The 18560-nt window shown below is 46.4% G+C and overlaps 3 protein-coding genes and 1 long non-coding RNA gene across 5 annotated transcripts; 2 read left to right on the top strand and 2 right to left on the bottom strand.

The window, feature by feature from the left end:
* Positions 1-1322: 1322 nt before the first annotated feature.
* On the bottom strand, positions 1323-3851 carry LOC144711599 (glutamyl-tRNA reductase 2-like). The gene is made up of 3 exons (XM_078585581.1): positions 3325-3851; positions 2870-3111; positions 1323-2747 (listed from the first exon to the last, which is right to left on the bottom strand). The coding sequence occupies exons 1-3, from the start codon at positions 3572-3574 to the stop codon at positions 1614-1616; spliced, it is 1626 nt and encodes a 541-aa protein (XP_078441707.1). The 5' UTR covers positions 3575-3851; the 3' UTR covers positions 1323-1613.
* A 5598-nt stretch (positions 3852-9449) lies between these two features.
* On the top strand, positions 9450-16550 carry LOC144712379 (CBL-interacting protein kinase 8-like). 2 transcript variants are annotated; one of them, XM_078586637.1, is made up of 19 exons: positions 9450-9648; positions 9724-9790; positions 9894-9965; positions 11730-12129; positions 12380-12473; positions 12554-13241; positions 13496-13558; positions 13681-13752; positions 14061-14168; positions 14291-14365; positions 14459-14512; positions 14815-14940; positions 15073-15162; positions 15258-15389; positions 15539-15649; positions 15717-15869; positions 15998-16054; positions 16149-16223; positions 16327-16550. In XM_078586637.1, exons 6-19 carry the CDS (start codon positions 13083-13085, stop codon positions 16420-16422), a joined length of 1371 nt encoding a protein of 456 aa, XP_078442763.1. In that variant the 5' UTR covers positions 9450-9648; positions 9724-9790; positions 9894-9965; positions 11730-12129; positions 12380-12473; positions 12554-13082; the 3' UTR covers positions 16423-16550. The 2 variants fall into 2 exon arrangements, with proteins under 2 accessions (XP_078442763.1, XP_078442762.1); XM_078586636.1 differs by having other exon boundaries at positions 9451-9648; positions 15530-15649.
* Positions 15698-16761, bottom strand: LOC144712382 (uncharacterized). The gene is made up of 2 exons (XR_013583781.1): positions 16628-16761; positions 15698-16564 (listed from the first exon to the last, which is right to left on the bottom strand). It is a non-coding gene; the product is annotated as an uncharacterized LOC144712382 (long non-coding RNA).
* Positions 16695-18395, top strand: LOC144712380 (uncharacterized). Its single transcript, XM_078586638.1, is given in 6 exon segments — positions 16695-16874; positions 16960-17009; positions 17092-17218; positions 17297-17401; positions 17480-17826; positions 17829-18395. Coding segments are annotated over 6 exon segments (1053 nt in total). The 5' UTR covers positions 16695-16765; the 3' UTR covers positions 18144-18395.
* Positions 18396-18560: the final 165 nt, after the last annotated feature.

Below are 18560 nucleotides of genomic sequence, written 5' to 3' on the forward strand. Positions count from 1 at the left end.
GTGGTGATTCACGGCAGACTGCGCACGTACCCGTCCACGCCCAGAGCGGGACGAATCAGGTACGGTCTGCGCGTGCTGGGCGCGCGGGCTGAACGGCGTGTGCGCGCGCGCGCCAAAGCCAAGCGCCATGCGCGGGCGCCAGCGCCGAGCACTGCGCGCGGGAGCAGGAAGTGCTGCGCGCGGGTGTGGGACGCGCAGGCCGGGCGGCATGCCGCGGGAGCAGCGCGCGGAGTTGTGCGGGATGCCACGCAGCAGCCGTGCGGGCAGCACGCGCATTGCGTGTGCGGGACACGCGGTGGGGAGACATCCCCGCCAGGAGACTAAGGCAAGTGGCGCACAGAGAGCGTCGAGACGGCACAGCGGGCGCGCAGCGCTCCTGCGGGTAGTGCTGGGCGCGCAGCGCCCAGCTCGGGGGCGTCGAATGCGGCGGCGTCACGCAGACTGCGCGCTAGAGTGTTGACATGGGTGCCGGTGGCGTGTGTGATCGTCAAGGCAGGGGTGGCGTGTGTGATCGCCAGGCCCGCGGGCGCACGACGCCCGGCCCGACGCGCTTGTGTAGCGGCAGAGCGGGCGCGCGCGCGCGGAGCGATGGCCCTGAGGCGGTGTGGCGACATTACATCGGCGCAAGGCGCCTCGTCTCGTTCCTTGTAACACCCCTCGTCTTCCCCCATGTAATCTTGATGTACTCTTTAAGATATCAATGCAATGACCCTATTCACTGACGGTGCCTAGCACCAACATCTCCTCTAACCCCTTTCAAGCGATCTTAAGCAATTGCAAAAGCTTCCGCTGCAAGAGATCAAGGTTGCTCAGTATTCTGCTCCAAGCACTGAGGCCAGCACACGCCAATTCCGACCACGAAACCTAGCTCGAGATTTGACCGTGTGACACTCTTTCATACTCCATTTCTTTCACCTTACCTTTGCCTATCGATCGAGAGAAGCCTTTCTCCTTCAGATCTACTCGTTTCAAACTGCATTGCTCTTCCAGAGCCATGCTCCTCTTTCCTCTGGCTTCCACAACTCTCCCCCATGATTTTCTTTTATTTGTTCCACAAAATTGTCGCGCAATCACGGTGAATCCAGGCGGCTCGGTGATGACAAAGATGGAACCATTCACTTTCTCCTATCACGTCGATTTAGCGCGGAGAGACCGGGTTATCCTCATTTATGCGTCAACGGGCAGAGAGAAGAGTAGCATCAAACACAAGTGAAACGGGAGGCGTTCAGGAACAACAGCCTTTTGATCCTGAATCCTCGGACAAATCTCCGTCGGCGACACTGCCCTCGACGGGCAGTGCCCGCGGCGCAGGAGCACGCAAGGAAGAGAGAAAGATTCACGTTATACACAGGAAAAAGAGGGCGTAAAACTTAACGGGCAGGGAAGGAAGCCGGGCAATCAGCGTGTGTATTCTGTCTCTCTATACGAAGAGGAGGAGCACGTGGAGGGAGAGTCGGTCGATCCCCCGCGCGCAGCCGGGGATGGGCCCTCTCCTTATTCGTGTTCCGCGAGGAGGAAAATGAATCGTCGAGGAAGTCAGAGGATTCGGATTCGGGTTCGGATTCGGAGGAGCGTGTCTGTCCATCAACCTACGCGAATGATCCTCCGACGGATCATCTCTGCGCCTTGTCGACCTTGGCTTTGATCTTCTGCTCCAAGATGGACTTGTCGGTGTCGAGGCTGAACATCCGGTTGAGCGCGTGCATGTTGTCGAGCGTCTCGTCCAGGCTCCGGCTGTCGCTGCCGTCGCAGCGCAGGTGCTGCAGCGGGCCGTGCAGCAGCTTGTTCACGATGCCCGTGCTGAGGTCGTCCACGGCCTTCCGGACCTTCTTCGTCAGCGCCTCGTCGCCGATCTTCTGCAAGCACTTCTCCAGCTCCGCCACCCGGATTCTGTCCGCGTAGGACCTCAGCTTCTTGATGGTCGGCACGGTCTCCAGCGAGTCCCGCCACGCCTCGAACCGCCTCATCTCCTCGCTGATGATGGCCTGCGCTTCCATGGCCTTGCGCAAGCGGTCCTCCTTGTTCGCCGCCACCACCTCCTTGAGGTCGTCGACGTTGTAGACCTTGGCCGTCTCGGCGGCGTCCACGCAGGCGCCGACGTTACGGGGGACGGAGATGTCGACGAAGAGCCGGCGGCCGCCCACGGCCTCGCTCACGGCGGGCAGGGCCTCCGCGTGCTCCCGCAGGAACAGAGGGGTCTCCGACGCGGTGCTCGTGAAGATCACGTCCGCCTCCGCCGCGGCCGCGAGCATCTCCGGCAGCGTCCGGTAGACGATCTCGATGCCCTTGATCTCCTCGCGAATGGCGGCCACCCTCTCCTCCGACCGGTTCACGACGACGACCCGGGTGCAACCCTTGGAGGCCAGATGCTTGATCACCAGCTTCCCCATCTTGCCCGCCCCGATGAGGAGCATCCGCGCGGACAGCGCGTGGGCGCGCGGCAGCTTCATGAGGGCCAGCTCGACGGCCGCCGAGCTGACGGAGACGGCGCCCGAGGAGATGTTGGTCTCGCTGCGGACCCGCTTCCCGGCCGTGATGGCGTCCTTGAACATCCGGTCGATGTTCTTTCCCAGGCCGCCCGCCTCCTGCCCGACTCGGACGACCTGCTTCACCTGCGCCAGGATCTGGCCCTCTCCCAGAACGAGAGAGTCCAGCCCAGCCGATACCTCGAACAGATGCCGCGTCGCGTCGCCGTCCCGCAGCATGAACAGGTGCTTCTGCAGTTCCGAGGGGGGGATCCCGCTCGCCTGCGCAGAAACGCGCACGCTCAATCTTCTAAAAAAAGAGCGAGCTACGAGAGAGGAGGACGAACACGAGGAGAGGGGAGGGGAGGGGAGGGGAGGGGTTGCGACAGAGTCGCGGTTCGCACCTTGGACATCCAGCCGATGACCTCTCTGATACCACGGTGCCACGAGAGGGCGACGACGTAGATCTCCATCCGGTTGCAGGTGCTGAGGACGGCCGCCTCCTCAATGTGGTGGAGGTCGCAGAGCTCTTGAATGGCGCGGGGCCACTGCGCTTCGGGAACGGCGAGCTTCTCTCGCATCTCCACCGGCGCCGTGTGGACGCTGAGACCGATCACCATGATGCTGCTGCGCTCTTTCGTGTACCCTGATGATGATGGGAGAATGTGCGGAGAAGGGCATGAGAGACGATAGGGCGGGGTCGGACCGATCGAAAAATCGCGCCACTAAGAATCGGCAACACGATAGATGAAAAATCCATGGGCTAATAAAAAATGGCGGATCGGCCGATCCCTCCGGTTATGAAAATCAAGGATTTGGGAACGCAGGAAAGGAGGGGGAAGGAAAGGGGGAGACTTACTGTCCCCGGCGGAGGTCTTGAGCTGCTCCAGGGCGGAGATGCTAGAGGCCCTCGAGGCGGGGGAGGAGGAAACCTCCACCTCCGCGGTGGCGACGGAGTTACCCGATTCGTGGCCCGCCGCCGCCGCCATACAGATGGGCAAGGCACCCTTCCGCGACCAAGAGATGCGCACACCCTGGACAGATGAGATGGCGGCCAGCGGCGCGGACAGGCCGCTCACGGCTGCCATGGCGGGCAGAAAAGGAGCCATTTTTTTTCTCACTGGGAAGGTCGGTGAGAACCGCCGCGGCCGCGCAGCAGCGAGGAAGAAGAGCAGCCGGAGGAAGCGGGCCCTAGAATCCCCCCTCTGGCAAGAGGGTATCGGCTATTGCGCCGGCTGCGACGGCCGCGACGGATGGGGGAGGAGGCGGCGCGAGGCGGAAGAGAATAAGAGGGGAGCGAGAGAATGGTGGGAGGAATGGGGGGTCTTTCTTCGCCCGGCTGGGGAGATGAAGGCGACGGCGTGGCTGCAGGGTTTTCACTGTTTGGGGGCCGAGACGTCTGGATCAGGGGCTATGGACGACCGAGGGTGGGGCCAAGCGTCTTGTGGAGATCGCGAGGAGCCCCCGTGGCCTGATTACTCGTGGTCTCAATCGCCTTCCCCCGGATTGCGCCCCTCTCATTGGTCCATCCCGCACCACACTTTATCCAAACTCACCTCTCTGTGAGATCTTGTTCAGACCGCTCCCAAAATCATAGATAATATCCAACCCGAATATCCTTTTGACCCCAGTTCTCCTCCTTAACTATCATTTCAACAAATCGTGTGCAAGTTTATGTAGCCGTCAAGACATTACTATCTTTCGTGCTTAACCCTGCAGGATAATTATCTTATATTTTCATTGTAACAAATGTAGCAAGATTATGCAACCATCAAGACAAAATACCAATTTTAAAATTAGTTTGACAAAATTATGCCTCCTCAATCACAAGAGGTTTCGCATTAACACTCTACAAAGCCCATGATAAATATCAACATGTTAAATGTTGGAGTCACCACGAGTCTTATTCATTACTGCCAGTCTCATAAGACCTTGATCTTATCCAAGTAGCTGTTTGAGTCTATGGCTTTTATTTCAAATCATTCTTTTAGTAACAATAATTATTGGAATGAAATAACTTTAAAATATTCATAGAATATTAATGGAGATCTCTTAAGAATATGATGTGATCCTAGAGATGGAAAATATTTTGAAATATCTTCAAAATAAAATGTTTTGGTGTCAGTTATGCCTTATAAAATGTTTTATTTTGAATTTTGCTAAAGAATAAGCTTCTGTTGCATCTTATGTGCAGAGGTATTGCCTAAATTCTTACTTCATTTTCATAAGAGAGAAATTGTTCTTACAAATAGGTGATATATATGAAAGGAAAAACCTAGAGACAACTATACCAGTATAAAAACCAATCACAATTCGTTCTTAAATAGATATTTCAAATACATGAGCTCATAGAGTTGTCTCTAAAACAAAGTTACATTCCTTATCCCGCTTTTACCAAAATATGGTGGTTCTTGAGCTGAGAAGAAAAACCCAATTATGCATTTATCCGTTGAAAATCCACAATTTAAAACTATAATAGTCTGCTCTTTAATTTAATAATTAGTTTTTTATCATCATTTCATAATTGGAAAAAAATCTAATTTATATATAGTGTTGTAATAAAATATTAGGAAATTTATTTTAATATATAATTTTTTGAATGTTTAGTTCTTAACTAGAGTGTGGAAAATGAATCACCGTTATACAGGCCCGTTGGGTACTATTCTCTCCCCTTAGAGTCCATATAATACCATGAAATCCCTTATTTTTTGGTTAATGGACTATATTCTAGTTGATTAATGTGGTATCCGAGCCAAGTTATTTCTTACCCTCACTTCACTATTGTGTGTTGCCTTTCTCTACCACCAATGCAACCTCATGGCATTACTTGTCACCCATGCCATCACACCTTATGTTGCCACACACATCTTTGGTGTCAACCCTATTGCTAGCATAGATGCTCACAGGTTGGTCTTCTTCCAGTGTTGTCGTGATCAGCCCTATCACTAGTGTTGACACATGACTTGGCCTGCTACCTGTGGTATGCTCCTTGCCCTACTTCCAGTGTAAATGTAGCCAGCTTTACCCCCTGAACCACGTACAACGTAATGTAGCCTGCCTCTTCGCAATCAATCCTACTACAAGTTGTGTCACTCCATTCTCTATCTATAATAATATGAAAACCTCGCCTACCGCTAGAATCATCACAGCCATCCCTACTTCCTCACAGAATTATATATGTCATACAATACAACCACACAATTTGTGTATTAATCATTATTCATTAATGCAAAACATATCCATTATTGTTCGTGTGCAACATTCATAATAAAGTGCAAAGATATGTGCAATGATGAGTCAACATAAATGAGATCATACTACTATAATCACTCTCTTTAAATACAAATCCTAAATATTCCTATTCCTAGGATATTTGAAAAGGATGTAGAAATATCTTGATAGTGATGCTCATTTGATGATGTTCGGGAGCAACAATATATAATCATGTTCATTTGATGACAATGTTTTATCCCAAGACCATTTGTGTGGAGACACTAATGAGATATATTGGGCGATCTTTGGTGAAAGACTTCATTGAATTGATTTTTATGAATCCCTTGATAGTGTCATACCTAATTTTCAAACAAATAGATTCAAATTTTAGCTATATAAATGATCCTCAGACATAAGTTCTCAAGGATATGTTGTGGATGGATGGTTAGCTTTTGCCTGTGATCAATAATCCTCTAATAAAGGGAATCCAAAAACTCTTAACTCATATTTTTAAAGAATATAGGAGATTAATTCAGTGATCAAGAAGTGATCGACATCCCTTGTTAAATAGAACACCAAAATCAAGGAAGACAACACAATAAAGTCCTTAGAGAAGGCAATATTAAATCAAAGAAATAATTTTATGATGATTTTGTAATGCACTAGTCCTAAATAGGATGAACAATTAAGTTTTTAGAGTTGAGTCCTCGATTGAGTTCAATTGTGCATGAATAATTAATTTTTTGGTATAGTTTATGACTTATATGAGCTAATAAAGTATTTTTTGGGCTTATGTATTTAATTTATCTGGTTTAGTAAAAGTTGCATGAGATACTTAAACTATGAGTTATGATTCCCTTATAAAAGGATTCCAAACAGTCTTCACGTATATAGAGCAACAAGTCCACATCAAGGATTGTGTATTCAATAAAATGATGTCCATGGCCAAGGCAATACAAATATAAAAAATGGGTTTTTTAATGATTTCTCGATGCATTACTTCTCAATCAGATGACCGATTAAGTTTTGATAGTTGACCAATCCCTGAGTCATTTTCAGAGTGTCTCATAGATGAGGGATTAAATATGCATGATGAAAGATGATATACAGTTTCCCTAAATGACTTGACGAATTCATTTTTACCTTCTATAGCATTTTATCTTGCTTGGCATCTCATGTGTTGAATCTATTTGTGCCTTATTTATCTATATGTATAATATAGCTAACTTATTGGGTTATTCAATAGAATGTTACTAGGATAATGTATTCATTGACTAGAGCGGTACATAGTCATAGAGAATCATATAAATAAGATTTTGCTGGAAATCAGAAGATTTGCTTTGACCAAAACGGCATTAAAATACACAAAAAAATATAAAGGATATAAAGCTCAAAAGTTAAAATGCTAAATAATGTATTACTTTAGGTCCCCCTCCTTGTCTCTCTCTTTCCTTAGGCACCCACCCATCCTGGTGTGATCTGATAGACAAGAATATCCTTCCAAGATTGATGTAAACTTATTGATAAAATATAATTTGGGATTAATTACACCATTTAAGGTCTTGTAGTGAATGCAACTTATTTATATTTCATTACGAGCACAATGCAAGTAAGTGTCAAATCCAAAGGGAGAAATTATTGAAAAAGTAAATTTGAAATTTCTATTTTTTCAGTTTTTTAGATTATTAATAATTTAATTTAATTTAATAAAAGCCAAGCATTGAAAATTAATTCAAAGTAATTCTAAAATTATTAAAAACTAATTTCCCTGATTAGCATAATTTATTCAAATTTTATAAAATAAAGTTGGGAACTTTAATGGAATTTTAGTAATGAGAAATTCTAATTCATACCTAGTTGGTGCTTCAATAATGCTAGTGAAGGTTGATGATGATGAACATGAGTTAAGTGGTTCAGACAAAAATATATATTGTCATGATTTTAGTGGAGATGCTACCATTGTTGGTGGCGACGGAGAAGGAGGATGCTCGCCAGTGAGCGGCAGTGTTGGAGCTGGCATGCATGATGGTAAAAACTTAGGTTATTGACCATAATAACATTTAAAAGGGATGAACATTTAAAAAGTCAAAAAAAAGATGAAGATCACATTAACATCATTCTCATGTGCCTGACGGGCTGAGCAGTGTTTTCTCTTTATGAGTTTATATCTGAATGTCACTAATCCAACCTTTTCTCATTGAATACAAGAACAGACTCAAAAATTATTTTGGATGAACAAATCCCTTTGTATCGTAATTTGCAATAAAATCCAAAGGTGTCTTTCTAATAAGGATGGGGGGCTATTTATAGAACCAGGATGGTGGATTGAAAGAGAAGGTAAAGATAAAGTTATGCTAAAATTTTCAACTCAAATTTTCTAAATCCTGAGATATCTTCATTTGAAGCTGAAGTAATCTGAGCCACCGACTTTCTCCCTCCTCCAATGTTCTCTCTCTATAATCCATTTGCTGAATTTCCACCATGGAAAAAGTCAAAACAAAACCTTAAAATCTATATTTCATGCCTTCTTAAAATATTTCTTTTGAATTTTTTAATGTTATAAATTTCATAAAACACAAAAAATAAGAATGATCATAATTTCAATATAAAAATTCAATTAACGCATAAGCATTTCTAAATAAATCGTTATATATATATATTACTATGATCATAATATTATTTTCTTTATGAAATTGATGACATAAAATTCCAAAACTATACTGTAAAATTGGTAAAAAATAATTTTATTCGAAATATGAAATAAACACCTAAAAATAATTAGCTAAAAATAAATATGTATTTTTTACTTGTAAAAATATATATTTATAAAAATATATATGTTCAAAAAATATACATTTATGAATATAAATATGAATTGATGTCTAAAAAATTATGTTAAAATACAATAAAAGTGAGAATAATGAACGCCATTCTAAAAATGTAATGAATCACTTAATTATTAATAACTTAAATTTATGATCATTTCAATGAAAATAGACACATGAAACTACTACCAAAATTAGCGTATTAGTTTTTATTCATGCCTATCAAATAAACCAGAAGGGCATTCAATGTATGGAGGAAAGCATGGATATGTTTTGAGCTCATACCTTAATGAGGCCCATGATGAACCATTCGTGCAATCCAAAGGGATAACATAGGTGATTCTTTATAGGGCAATGGTATCAATATACATTTTTAAAAAGGTTTATTTTTTGTTTATTTTCCGGCTGCTTCCTAATTCGTCTACAGCAGTTCATCATACTCTCCAAACCAATGATGTGAATGCCTTCACACCTTTCCCTAGGGTTATCTTTTCGCCCAAGAGATAATTTGATTTCCCTTATGTTGGGGTCTATAAACATAAATATGGATGAAGAATTCAAAACAACACGCACTGGAAGACTTTTATGAAATCGTACGGCATCATTAAAATCATGGAACAAAGTACCTTTGCATGGATTGCATTCATGATTTCTTGGATCTCGGAGTGAGACGAGTCAAGCTGCTCAAGTGTGCAGCCTCTAGACGTATCCATGTGATCCTCAGCATGTCGAATCTCCTCCTTCTCGTTGACGAGCCCTGTTCAATCTCCATTGTCATCGTCACGTCATCCCGATCACATCGGGGATGGAGAGGGGGTGTGGGGAGAAGGGATAAGAAGGGAAAAGGTCCTTCCCCTATTTATACTAAGTGGATATTTTTCATAAAAACCCTCAAAACTTTTTAACGGTGGTACTTGGTACTTGAGAATGAGAGAGAGAGAGAGAGAAAGAGAGATGGAGATTTTCCAGAAGATTGGAGAGAAAAGCCCTAAATCTCTTCATCAGGAGGAATCACAGGAATCATCAATTGGCATGGGTGCCCAGATGGAGCTACTTCTTCCTTTCCCTCTGATCATCAAGATGATACGGGTGCTCCAGATCCGATGAATGATGAAATCTCCTTCTATTCGCTCTGCGATGTTCAGGTAATCAGAGATGATTGGTCATTGTTTTGATCGAATCTCAATCGTTGTTTTGAGCTCTCTGGCATGTTTTGGCAGGTTAAACTTCACAGCAAGCACTGTAAGATTTGATCGTTGTGTAGATGGATTTGATCACCATTGTAGGGTGAGATAGGATTTGGGTTGTGTTTTTTGACGGAAGATCTTTGGATGGTCTACGAGGTTAAGGTCTCAACTTTCGAGTATTAATCTGGAATTGTTATTTTTAGTGGCTGAACAACTGCGTTGGACGGAAGAACTACTCCTCCTTTTTCCTCCTCATGGTTTTCGTCCTGCTCATGGTTAGTCCTTTCTCTTTCTCTCTCTCTCCCTCTCTTCTCTTTCTCTCTCTTTCTTACTCTCTCCCTCTTTCGTTCTCTCTTTCTTTAGCTATATATCTCTCTCTATTTCGCACTCTCTCTCTCTCTCTCTCTCTCTCTCTCTCTCTCTCTCTCTCTCTCTCTCTTTCTTACTATTTATTCCTCTCTCTATTTTTCAGACTAAAATAATTTTTATTTTCTATTTCACGGTGGTACTTAAGAAGAATCCAACTTGTCATTCATCTCGATATCAATATGAATAAATAATCCAAAATTTTGAATTATGTGTGTCTTCATCTGATAAAGACAGATTTCATTTTATTGTTTTTCACTATGAACCTAGCATATAGTTCGTCAAGGATCAATAATGATTTCTCACCATCATGTGTTTTTTGTTGTATAGCATGGTCAATAGGGACCTTGACTCCATATTCCATTTTTTTTTTTTAATCCACATTCTCAGAACATGTTATAACATTAAATTTTCTTTTATGCTACCAATCAACAGATACGCCATGTGGATATGCCTTTGACATCTCATCAATGTTAACAAATCTACAGTACAGTTGATGGATATGAGTTGATCATTTTTCTACCTTTTTGAATGAATCTACGATATAGTACATGGATATGAGTTCTTCAGTGCTCTATAATTTCAGCATCTCAGATATTTGTGATGTACTACCACTAGAGTCAATCTACATGACACTCTCAATCTCACTAACTGCGAGCTAGCATAAAGTTATAGTTTATATGGATTGAAATGATACAAAATATTGTATTTGAGCATTATGACCCTAATAATAAATAGCCTTGACTCTGTATGTAAGTATAATTTTAGAATTACTAAAAAATGATCATATATTGGTGATTTTCTACAAATTTAAGTGTAAGGGGCATAACACTATTAAAATATTTTTTAAATGCAAAGAACATACATATTTAAGGAGTGCTATATGAATTTGTGGTTGTTATTTTTCAATTTATTTATAGTGGTGGAGTTTGAAATGTTGATGGATTCATTCTCCTGATGTGAACAATTCTAGGCGGAGATTTTATTGGTACAAATTTCTCCTAAGCGCACTCTCTCTTGAGCGTTTTCCCCTTGCGTTGGGGCCTTGCAGAAAATTTTGGATTAGGGTGAAATTTCCCCGCGAATTAACTCTGCAACCTTGAAAGAAACTTTTAGAGGTTTATTCTTCTGCTAACTCTCGAAATATTTGAGAGGGATATTTTGGCAAGGAGTGAAGCGATGGTTATATGTCTCTCTCAAATTAGTCTTCCTCCCATTCTCTTATTTCCTCTAGCTTGAGTCTGACACATTTTACCACAACATTGTACTTCCGAGAATATATTGAGCTCTCTCAGATCTTTACCGGGTACTTAATTTCGAATGACTTTAATATTCAAGTTGCATTTTTATGATGCTACAATTTCCCTACATTTCTTCCTTTGCAGTATATTCACGTAAATGTTTTTATGTGAGAATTAGAGCTAGATGGTGAATCTTTTGTAACCCAATATTATTGTTAGACTTGTTTCCCTACTGATCGTTTCATCCGTTTCTTCGTTTGCAATATACTCAACTAACATGATGAATCTATGTTTGGCTTTGTTGCTGAAGCGGTCTGGATAAATGAATGAATCTTAAAACAATTTGTAATATATTTAACAGTGGTGTGGATGGTCTGTTCTGAGTTTTGTTTGATCCGAGATTCTGAGTAAAATTTGTTTTTAATCAATCAGTTGGCCATTGAGTTTAAAGAGGAGTGAGGAGCCCTGTCGATTCTCTCAACCGAAAAGCGAATATGGAGGTAGCTCGTGAGCCAACCGGTCATGAACTCGCGAGCCGCCCACTGATTTCTCCGGCCTCTGAAGTTTGCACATACCACCCGGTACATCCGCGACGCCATTACCACCGGTGAATGGAGGAAGGAAGCGTGCGAGAAACTCGGCGTATATCCTTAAACTATATGAGCCGGATATATCCTTGATCTTCACCCCCAGAACCGCCTCCTCTCTTTGCCACGCCCCGCAGAAACGCCACCCCTTGTTCTAATCTTTATCTCGCAGACAGCCCGTGTATCGACGACCCCCGCAGCGATGGACTCCAAGGCTGGCTACGTGTATCCGTATCTTGCTCAGGGTAACTCCTGCTCTCTTCTTCGATTTCTTGTTCTCGATTAGAGACGAGTAAATTGTACGCATCCGGCCTCCCCATCTTTCTACTCCTCGTTCTTCAAGAAAAAAAAAGGATATCTTTCTACTATTTCTATACTTTCAATCGCGTCGTCGTCATCACGATCATCAGCTTTGCCTTTCCTTGCGATGAATCATTCATCATGATCATCACCGTTGATCTTGACCCCCGCCGGGTGCTTTCGAGGACGAAGCAGGATCTTATCAGGGACCCCGGGTGATGGCGCCGCCGCAGTACGCCGCGCCGGCTCCGCCGCGCGGGAAGCGATCGATGGGGTTCCTCGAGGGCTGGTAAGATTCTTCTCTCCCTTGATCGTCCGTCGTCCTCAAATTCTGCCCGGTGAGGCTGAATTCTCTGCCGTGTTGAGCAGCCTTTCCGCGCTGTGTTGCTGCTGCCTCATCGACGAGTGCTGCTGCGACCCCTACGGCTTGCGCGTCTTCTCGTGAGCACGGCTGAAAGCTGGTCTCACGGTCGGAGTCTTACGGGCTACGGAGGGTGTGAACTGTGAAGGGCAGTAAATGCGTAACAGTATTTGCGGATCGTCTCCAATAAATTTTACGTATTTTTTGCTGGATCGTTGGAGAGCGAGCGTTTCGTGACGCTTCTTCTTCTTCTTCTGTAGAAGACGATTATTTCGTAGCTGATGCGCTTTAATCCTTCCTTCCCGGGATATTCGAATGTGCCGTGGCGTGGATAATACTCTTCTGCGCTGATCGATCCTCCGCAGATAATTCGAATTCGGGGAAAACCCTTGTTTGCTGGACGGCGGTCGAGTTGACTACGCATCTTGCCTGCGGTCAATCCCCTGAAATGGGCAAAGAATGGTCCTATTAAGGTAGAAGACCCCTCGCCTTGGAAAATTGGCACATCCTCCGGTCTTTCCTTGTGTTCCCGGCGCTATGGTGCTGTGGAGAGTGGGCAAGTACGAGGTCGGGAGGACAATCGGAGAGGGCACCTTCGGTAAGGTCAAGTTCGCCCAGAACACGGAGACGGGAGAGAGTGTCGCCATGAAAGTGCTCGATCGGTCCACCATTGTCAGGCACTGGATGGCTGACCAGGTAGGTCGATCCCCTTGTCTTTCCTTCCTCCTGCTTCCGAGGCGTGCCGCCGCTCGTCGGATTCCCTTCTCTTCTCCGATCCATCTCTTTTCCCATGCGCTCTGGGTCGTCTGGTTCGAGGATCAAGAGAGAGGAGAATTCCATTTCAAAGGGCTATTTTCAGCCGCCCGAATACTCTTGGCCTGACAATCTGTGGCTGAAATGCTCGTTTAGTCTTCGATTCGGAATCTGATTTCTTTGTTCCGTGTTTGCAGATTAAAAGGGAGATTTCCACCATGAAGGTTGTCAGGCATCCCCATGTCGTTCGACTGCACGAGGCATGATTGTACCATTTTTATCTTCCATAATTGTTCCGTCGAACCGAGTTTGGTTTGGATGAAATTGATTTTGTGCCGAATTGCTGCCGTTGCCTTGTTCTGTTCGTCCCCTCTTTCTGTAGGTTTTGGCTAGCAGGACAAAGATTTACATCATTCTGGAATATATAACGGGGGGTGAACTTTTTGATAAAATTGTGAGTCCTCCAACTCAAACTTTTCATGGTCGGACTTGGTCTTGTGCTAATTTTCTGCCTACTCTTATATGATTCCGTAACTTAATTTTACTCACCTGCCAAATGTATGTGGCAAAAGGCAAATGTATGTGTCATTTGCAGCTATCCTTGTGAAGAAAGCGAGAGGAAGATCCAGGATATACTTCTTTACTGTTGCTTTCCCTTAGAACCGCAAAAACTAGTGGAGATGGGAAAGAACCAGAAATACTTATATTGCGAGATGCGTCTGTGATGAACATCTTTACTCATGGGTCTGACGGATTTTGCAGACCCGGAATGGCAAGCTCAACGAGAACGATGCCCGCCGGTACTTTCAGCAGCTCATTGACGGGGTGGATTATTGCCACACCAAAGGGGTCTACCATCGAGATTTAAAGGTGATTTCCATTTGATATGGATTTAGGAAAAAAAATTCAGAAATGAAGCTGCTAGAGGAGAAGGAATGTTCCTCGTAGTTTTATATAATTTTGGTATCTGATCAATGTGCTGCTGCATGTAGCCAGAGAACCTGCTTCTGGATTCTCGGGGAAATCTGAAAATCTCAGACTTTGGTCTAAGTGCGCATCCGCCGCAGGTCAATAGCGTCGTGCCCTCCCCGGCTTGCAATTTCCCAAAGAATTGTTCATATCCACCATTTATGTCTTAATGACCTTGGTTTTAGCTTTAGGGAGTTAGCCTCCTTCACACGACCTGCGGGACTCCAAACTACGTCGCCCCGGAGGTGATAAATCTTTGTATTTTTTTGCTGTGGCTTTTTAATTCTATTTATCTCCCATCCCATCTGACTTAGAATTTTCGTACGTTACTAGTGGGTGAAACAAAGTTGGGTTTCAAGGGATCAGATTAATTTAGATATTATTAGTCCTCCTCGTCAAAAATCACTTTAAACTTGATAGTTACTCATAATTGCATCAGCCTCCAGCTTCTCCCATTTTTGGTTCTTGATATAACACCGACGAGCGAGTTTTTTCCCCCATCTGATGGTTTGTGATCGCCGTACTTAACCATGAAAAATTGTGTTAGGTGCTTCAACACAAGGGTTATGACGGTTCGTCGGCGGATGTCTGGTCTTGCGGTGTCATCCTCTATGTTCTTCTTGCCGGGCGGCTGCCATTCGATGAGGTTGATCTTACCGCGCTCTACAGCAAGGTAATCCGCATGTTTCTCCCCAGCTTTGCTTCTTTTCGTGTGATCCTTTTTTTTTTCTTCATCGAAGAAGAAAATCTGCGCGAGCCGTGTTTAGTTAGTTTACAGCTTGTTGTGGCCGTTCCCTTTTTGCAGATTGGAAAAGCAGAATTTTCTTTTCCGTCCTGGTTTTCCAGCGGAGCAAGATCATTGATTTACCGGATTTTGGATCCAAACCCAGACAGCGTGAGTATCCATACACGCTACGGTTGATTAGCATGATGAGCGGCAGCTTGTCCTTTCTCCCAATGACATAAAATTTGTCTGATGTTCGTGGGCAGCGCCTTAAGATATCGGATATTCGAGAAGACAATTGGTTCAAGGAGGGATACGTACGGGCCAAAAACCCGCCAACCCTGCAAAGCGAGGAGGACGATATGGATGATCTAACCAAACTCTTTGATGATCCGGAGGTGGGTTTGCCTTTTCTTCTTCTTTCCTCGAACAATAACACGAATAACATGAGATACGAACAAGGCATACTCGTGCGATGTTTGTAACTTTCTTTCTTCTTCTTCTTCTTCTTCTTATTGGAAAAACGGGCGTTGGTCAGGATCTGCAGGAGAAGGGGGAGGCGGAGCAAGGAAACGCGGGTCCGCTGGTTCTGAACGCATTTGATCTGATCGTCTTGTCGGAGGGCCTCAATCTGTCAGCCATTTTCCACCGGGAGCAGGTTGAGGAGACGTTGTTCTCTGCTGGTATCCGGGGATGACGACGATGATGATGATTGATGGGTATAGTATTATTATCTGGTAATCCAGGGGAGGCAGGAGGGGGGAAAGGAGGGTCACCACACGAGATTCGTGTCGCGGCAGCCGGCGGACGTGGTCCTCTCGACTATGGAGGTGGTAGCGCAGTCCATGGGCTTCAAGACCCACATCCGCAACTTCAAGGTCACCGCGCAGAGCCCTTTTTTTCCTGGTTTCCTTCCCCCTTCGTTTGCCACGGCTTCTCACTCTTGGTCTTCTTCTTCTTCTTCTTCTTCTTCTTCTGGCTTTGGTCGCTGTTGGTGGCTCGGCAGATGAGGGTGGAGGGGCCGTCGGCGGAGAGAGGCGCCCACTTCTGCGCCATTCTTGAGGTATGTACCCATCGAGCAGCTTCGTCCCCCTTCTTCCGCCGGCTCCTGCAATGAGCGCTGCGATTCCGTCGTTGACGATGGGGTTGGCAAGCAGATCTTCCAAGTGGCGCCGTCGTTCCTCATGGTGGACGTGCAGAAGGCGGCCGGGGACTCGGCGGACTATCTCAAGGCAAGAAATACCCCCTGACGAGTGACCACTATCTCTCTGTCTCTGCGTTTTTTCTTGTTTTCGGGCCGGGGATCGATTGCTCTGCACTGGGCTGCGGTTGCAGTTCTTCCGGAGCTTCCGCGGCAAGGTGGACGAGCTCGTGTGGAGGCCTCCCCCGGGCAAGCCCAGAGCGCGCGCGCCGCGGCTGCCCAGGCGCTGACTTCTTCTCCGTCTGCCGCCATGGCCTACATCATCATTCCTCCCCCGCCCCCTTTGTTTCCCCTTGTGTTGTGCATACGAATCTGATGCCACCATTCTTGCACCATCGGTACCAGTGGTTTCGACTTTCGAGCAAGGTGTCTCTGCGAGAGAAAAAAATTTGGCTTCATATGGAGAAAAAGAGAGAGAGAGAGAGAGAGAGAAACCTTCGATTCATGCGGCCCGTGTTTTACAACTTCACCGCGTTCCGCCAAGAGGAGCCAGCTATAAAATATGTACACGCGAGTTGAGGATGACAGAGGGAGATCGGGTCATTGAGAGCGGTTTCTTCTTGAGGAACGGCCATGGCGGTCGCCGGGGCGGAGGTGTACGAGCTGAAGAATGGGAGTTTAGAGGTGAAGCTGACCAACTGGGGCGCCACCATCATCTCCCTCCTCGTGCCGGATGCCCACGGTGCTCACTTCTTTTCTCAATTCTCCCCCTTTTTCCTTGGAGAAATCAGCGTGCCATCTCCTGATTTTTCTACCCTGCTTCTCAGGCAACGTCGCGGATGTCGTTCTGGGATTCGATTCCCTCCAGCCCTATCTCGTAAGAACCCAAACTTTGTTCACCTTCATCTTCTTCTTCCTCGCTCTTCTCTCGTCGTATCCATCGCTACACCAACGCGCAGGAGGGCGAGTCCCCGTACTTTGGCTGCATCGTGGGGCGGGTTGCGAACAGGATCAGGCACGGCAGATTCACCCTCGACGGGGCGGAGTACACCCTCCCCATCAACAACCCCCCAAACTCCCTCCATGGTGAGCGCACAAGAAGAAAATGCCCACACCTTGATGAACCGCGGCCCTAATTCACCCACCTCTCACTCTCTCACTCAGGGGGGCATCGCGGGTTCGACAAGGTCCTGTGGGAGGTGGCGGCGCGGGAGGACGGCGAGATCCCCTCCATCACCTTCAAGTACATCAGCCGCGACGGCGAGGAAGGTACGTAGGTCGAAGCCTGCAATCTGGGCTCATCCTCGCCGATGATCTCTCTCTCTCTCTGTGAATTTGTTCGCGCAGGGTACCCGGGGGAGGTGGAGGTGACGGCCAAGTACTCGCTACCCTCGAGCACGGCGCTGAGGGTGGACATGGCGGCGGTGACCAGCAAGGCCACGCCGATCAGCCTGGCGCAGCACACCTACTGGAACCTGGCGGGGCACGACGCGGGCCACGTGCTGGACCACGGGCTCAGGATATGGGCAACCCACTGGACCCCGGTGGACCAGGACGCGGTGCCCACGGGCCAGATCGAGCCCGTGGCGGGCACGCCCTTGGACTTCACGGCGGAGGAGAGGGTGGGGAGCAGGATCGGCCTCGTGGGGGGCGGGTACGACCACAACTTGGTGCTCGGCGGGGGGGCGGGCGAGGAGAGGACGGGCTGAAGCGGGCGGCGAGGCTGCGGGAGCCGCGCAGCGGGAGGGCGCTGGAGCTCTGGACCGACGCGCCGGGCATGCAGCTCTACAGCGGCAACTTCTTGGCCGGCGTCCCCGGCAAGGGCGGCGCCGTCTACGGGAAGCACGCGGGGCTTTGCTTGGAGACGCAGGGCTTCCCCAACGCCGTCAACCAGCCCAACTTCCCCTCCGTCGTCGTTCGCCCCGGCCAAGAGTACCGCCACTTCATGCTCTTCCACTTCTCCGCCCCCCAGGGAAGGGGTAACATACGCATCATGAATCCTGAGACCTGATGAATGAAGACTCCATGAGAATAATGGATACGAGAATAATGAATGACCATCTTTCTTCTCGAGGAAAATGAGCTTGCCGAATCGAATCAGGTTCAAGTGTCAGCAAAATGGATGCGCGAGTTAATAATGCCCAGCGGTTGAGATACTGGATATTCAAGAAGCTTTGTTTTGTATAAATATATTCAAGGAACTAAGTCTATGCATTTTGGATTGACTATTCTTACGTACAAAGATTTAGTTCATTAATTAGAATTTAACCGGAATGCTGGACACTGCTTATGCTTCGTCATGGGTTTTTCTAAATATACGTTTTAGAAAAATGCGGACATTCATTCCGCAGTGTGGCCTCTAAACACGCGAGTTTCAAGAGATGGAAAGTCAAAGCTAGACGATAATCGAAGATAATGAATGAAGAGT

The sequence above is a fragment of the Wolffia australiana genome, chromosome 14 (genome assembly GCF_029677425.1).
Source record: "Wolffia australiana isolate 7733 chromosome 14, ASM2967742v1".
In the NCBI taxonomy this organism is placed as follows: domain Eukaryota; kingdom Viridiplantae; phylum Streptophyta; class Magnoliopsida; order Alismatales; family Araceae; genus Wolffia; species Wolffia australiana.

Excerpts from the sequence above, each read along its gene's own strand:
- LOC144712379 (XM_078586636.1), top strand. The coding sequence starts at position 13,083 with ATGGTGCTGTGGAGAGTGGGCAAGTACGAGGTCGGGAGGACAATCGGA. Across the intron at positions 13,559-13,680 it reads ATGTCGTTCGACTGCACGAG|GTTTTGGCTAGCAGGACAAA; the intron begins GCATGATTGTAC and ends CTCTTTCTGTAG. Across the intron at positions 14,513-14,814 it reads CAAACTACGTCGCCCCGGAG|GTGCTTCAACACAAGGGTTA; the intron begins GTGATAAATCTT and ends AAATTGTGTTAG.
- LOC144711599 (XM_078585581.1), bottom strand. The coding sequence starts at position 3,574 with ATGGCTCCTTTTCTGCCCGCCATGGCAGCCGTGAGCGGCCTGTCCGCG. Across the intron at positions 3,112-3,324 it reads CAAGACCTCCGCCGGGGACA|GGTACACGAAAGAGCGCAGC; the intron begins GTAAGTCTCCCC and ends CATCATCATCAG. Across the intron at positions 2,748-2,869 it reads TCATCGGCTGGATGTCCAAG|GCGAGCGGGATCCCCCCCTC; the intron begins GTGCGAACCGCG and ends GTTTCTGCGCAG.